Source organism: Mesoplodon densirostris, chromosome 6 (genome assembly GCF_025265405.1).
Source record: "Mesoplodon densirostris isolate mMesDen1 chromosome 6, mMesDen1 primary haplotype, whole genome shotgun sequence".
In the NCBI taxonomy this organism is placed as follows: domain Eukaryota; kingdom Metazoa; phylum Chordata; class Mammalia; order Artiodactyla; family Ziphiidae; genus Mesoplodon; species Mesoplodon densirostris.
The window spans coordinates 34,108,999-34,112,433 of NC_082666.1; the positions used below are offsets into that span (position 1 = coordinate 34,108,999).

Genomic DNA, 3,435 nt, shown 5'->3' on the forward strand with positions numbered 1-3,435 from the left:
GGCAGAAACAAGAGATGGAAATCAGACACCTCGTTGTGAGTCTCCCACCCACCACTTAACTATGTGACCCAAGCTAGTCCTTTAATCTGAGCCTTTGTTTCCCCCTTGGTCCATGGGTGAGCAAGCAGTATGAGGGTCTGTTGGATTGGATTTTGAACCTTGAAGAGCTAATAGAACAGGAAGCCACATTCTGGGCTCTATGATGATGTTACCCTCATGGGAAGAGCAGAGGGGGAGGGGCCAGTTAACCTCCCCCACCCCCCTGCTGCTCCCGACCCAGCAGAGCAGAAGGTGCTAATATGCCTAAACCCAACTCCCCACCACCTTCTGCTATCACACTAGAGCAAGAAATCCAGATCAGACAAGAGCCATTGCATCTTAAAATTTTATGTGACATTCTGTAGATGTGTATAGAGTGGCCTGTGGCTGCCTGCCCACAGACCTGGACTGTAGGGACACCACTGCTCAGCACTTGCTGTAGATGGCTTCACTGCCCCACTCCTCGAACTCTTCCTTGCTGACCCAAAGCTGCTGGAAGGTCTGCAGGGAGGCCAGGATGGAGCCGCTGGTCCAGACGGAGGTCTTCCTCTCGGGAGCAGCAAGCACTTCGGGGCTGTCCCTGGGGCAGAGGAGGCTCAGCTCCCTCTGGAAGCGCTCTGGGAAGCCGTCCAGCATGGTGCAGCCGCCACACAGCAGCACATTGGCTGCCATCTCCTCCTTGAAGCCCGCCTCCTGGCAGCGGTTCAGGCAGGTGGCCGTGAGCTCAGGGAGACCAGGCTGGTTGCTGCCCACCAAGGTGGGCTTGAAGAGCATCTCGGCGCACTGAAAGCGCTCATGGCCAATGGTGATGAGCTTGCCGTCGGGGAGCTCATAGTCCACACGCAGATCCTCCAGGCACAGGCCAAGCTCTTCCTCTGGCTTGAGTGCCGAGTAGCAGCACTTCTTCTTGATGTGCTCGATGATGTGCAGGTGGTCATCCGTGAACCTGTGGCCGGCCTCGTTGAGCAGCTGCAGCAGGTAGTTGGTGAGGTCGCTGCCGGCATAGTCGGCACGACTCGTCAGGCCCGGCAGCACATTGCCCTCGGAGATGGGCACCACGTGTGAGACGCCGTGCCCACTCTCCACCACCAGCCCGGAGGTCTTGCCATAGGAGTAGATGGACAGCAACGACTGGGATGTCACGTGCATGGCAGGGATGCCAAAGGTCTCGAACATGAGCTCTGCATACCTCTCGCGGTTGCTGGTGGGGCTGAGTGGGGGGTCGGAGACCAGCACGGCATGCTCCTCGGGGAGGATCTTCATGGCTGTGTGGAAGATGTACTCCCAGATGTTCTGGACGCAGTCCCAGTCCACCACGATGCCGTATTTTAGCGGGTTAATCAGCTTCAGAGGCGCCTCTGTGTTGAACAGCTCGTGGCCCACGTAGATCTCCTTGCAGGTGTCACCAGTATCAGCCACCTCTGAGCAGCGCTTGCCCACAGTGGAGGAGATGAAGTAGGTGGGCCTCGGCTCCCCTGCATAGCCACACTTACAGTACTGGGAGCCCAGGTCAACGATGAGTGCCTTGATCTTACGCACCTTCTTGGGCTTCATCTTCAGCTGAGTGGATGAACTTGTGTCCCGGATGCCAGCCTCAGGACCTGGCAGTGTGCCTGCCTCTCCAGGGTCCCCCTGAGCCGTGCCCATGGGCTTGGGGCTAGGGCTGTTCCTAGTCCCCATTTGCCTTCCTTGCTCACCTTTCTCACATCCACATCCTAGAGCTTCATGGGGAGAAATAAGAGGGTTCACCTCCAGCAGTGCCTTGGCAACCCCTCAGGATTGTGATGTCACCACGGGCTGGTCCATTCCAGCAGTCCAGGGAGGGCTTGGCCTTGGCAGGCCCTTGACCTATCAGCCCCACCCGCATCGGCCTAACGCGACTTTGCTCCCAGACAGAGCAGGTGGCCAGCACAGTTTTAGAAATCCAACCACACTTGGGTCTCAGAGGTTTCTGCTCCCTCCCCTTATATCCTCAATCCTAATCCCCCATTCACTAGCTGAACACCTCTTCCTCCTCAGCTTCTTGGCCAAGAGGGTGATAAATATTTGAGCCCCTACAGTAAGCCAAACGCTGTAGCAGGCACCTCACATGACACTTCACAGCATCTTGGGAGGTAGGCAGAGCTAAGGAAATCAAGGCTCAGAATGCAAATGACTTGCCCAAGAGCAAACAGCTCTTGGAGTGTTTGTACTTTAACCCAAGTTCCTCCAAATCCAATGTACCAGGTCACCTTGAAGATTGTGTAGACCCTGATGATAAAAACCTGGCCACAAGCAGTGCCCAGTCTAGTTGGGAAGAAGATGAATGGATGCAGAGGAGTTTGCAGGTGTACGTCTATTGGGAGAACAGAGGTGCACAAAGGAGGGAGGGAGTCAGAAGGTTCTCCGGAGAGGTGCTGCCTACGTAGAGTACTGAAAGATAAGTGGATATTTGTCAGGTAGCTAAGAGGAGGGAAAGCCATCCCAAGCAGAGAGCACAGCCTGATCAAACACTCCGAGGGAGGCATGGTGGGGAGCTTCCAGTAGTTAAGGTGTTTGGAAAAATACATCAGGATACGGCAGTCATGGGGGCAACTAGGGAGGACCCCGAATTCTAGAGGTAAGGGCTTAGATTAAAGTGACCACAGCTGGGGAGCCAATGAAGCCTTTAAGCAGGGGAGTGGTCAGATTTGGTTTCCAGGACAAAATCTTAGAAAGATTCATGTTTAGTTGTAATACGGAGGGACAAGACTCTGAGATCTAAAAGGAGGATGTTGCAGAACTTTGTGTAAGACTTGAACGTGGCCTAAGCTAGGGCTGTGATAGTGTGGAAAAAAGGAAGGGGCAGGTTCTAAAGAAATTCAGAAAGTAGAATCTAATCTAATTGGTTGGTTCTCAACTGTACTCAATTCAGTCCAAGCTTCTAGTCTAGCATTTGAGACCCTTTTCTCATAGGCTCCTGTGACATCTCTAGCCTCAAGCATTGCATTTATATGAGAAGATTAGATGTGGGGAGTGAGGAAGAGGGAAGGATGAATTCCTTTCCTCTGCCCAAGCAAAGATGGCCTGTCATACAGAACAAAGAAATTCATTAGGTTCCCATAGGGTCCTCTGTGCCAAACTGTCCTCCCTCTGAAGAAAAAGACAGATTAGGGCTTTGGTAAAGAAACAGGAGGAAAAGGGGAAGAGAAACAACTGGGGCTAAGGAAGTTTTCTGGGAAACTTAATAAGAGCAGAAGTAGTTGAAGGATTAGGTGACATCGATAAGAAAGAAAAGAGGGATTTTTAAGACATAAGAAATACTGCTGTGGAACATATAAGAATGTTAATAAAGAGCTCATGGGAATTTCTGTTTGCTGAATTGTTTCTTGGAACATGGCTCTAGGGAACTAGATTATGTGGGAAACAACTGTATAA

At 52.3% G+C, this 3,435-nt stretch overlaps 1 protein-coding gene across 1 annotated transcript; it reads right to left on the reverse strand.

Annotated features, from left to right (window-relative positions):
- Positions 1-465: 465 nt before the first annotated feature.
- ACTL7B (actin like 7B) lies at positions 466-1,719 on the reverse strand. The gene has a single exon (XM_060102337.1). It carries the CDS (start codon positions 1,717-1,719, stop codon positions 466-468), a length of 1,254 nt encoding a protein of 417 aa, XP_059958320.1.
- Positions 1,720-3,435: the final 1,716 nt, after the last annotated feature.

Excerpts from the sequence above, each read along its gene's own strand:
- ACTL7B (XM_060102337.1), bottom strand. The coding sequence starts at position 1,719 with ATGGGGACTAGGAACAGCCCTAGCCCCAAGCCCATGGGCACGGCTCAG.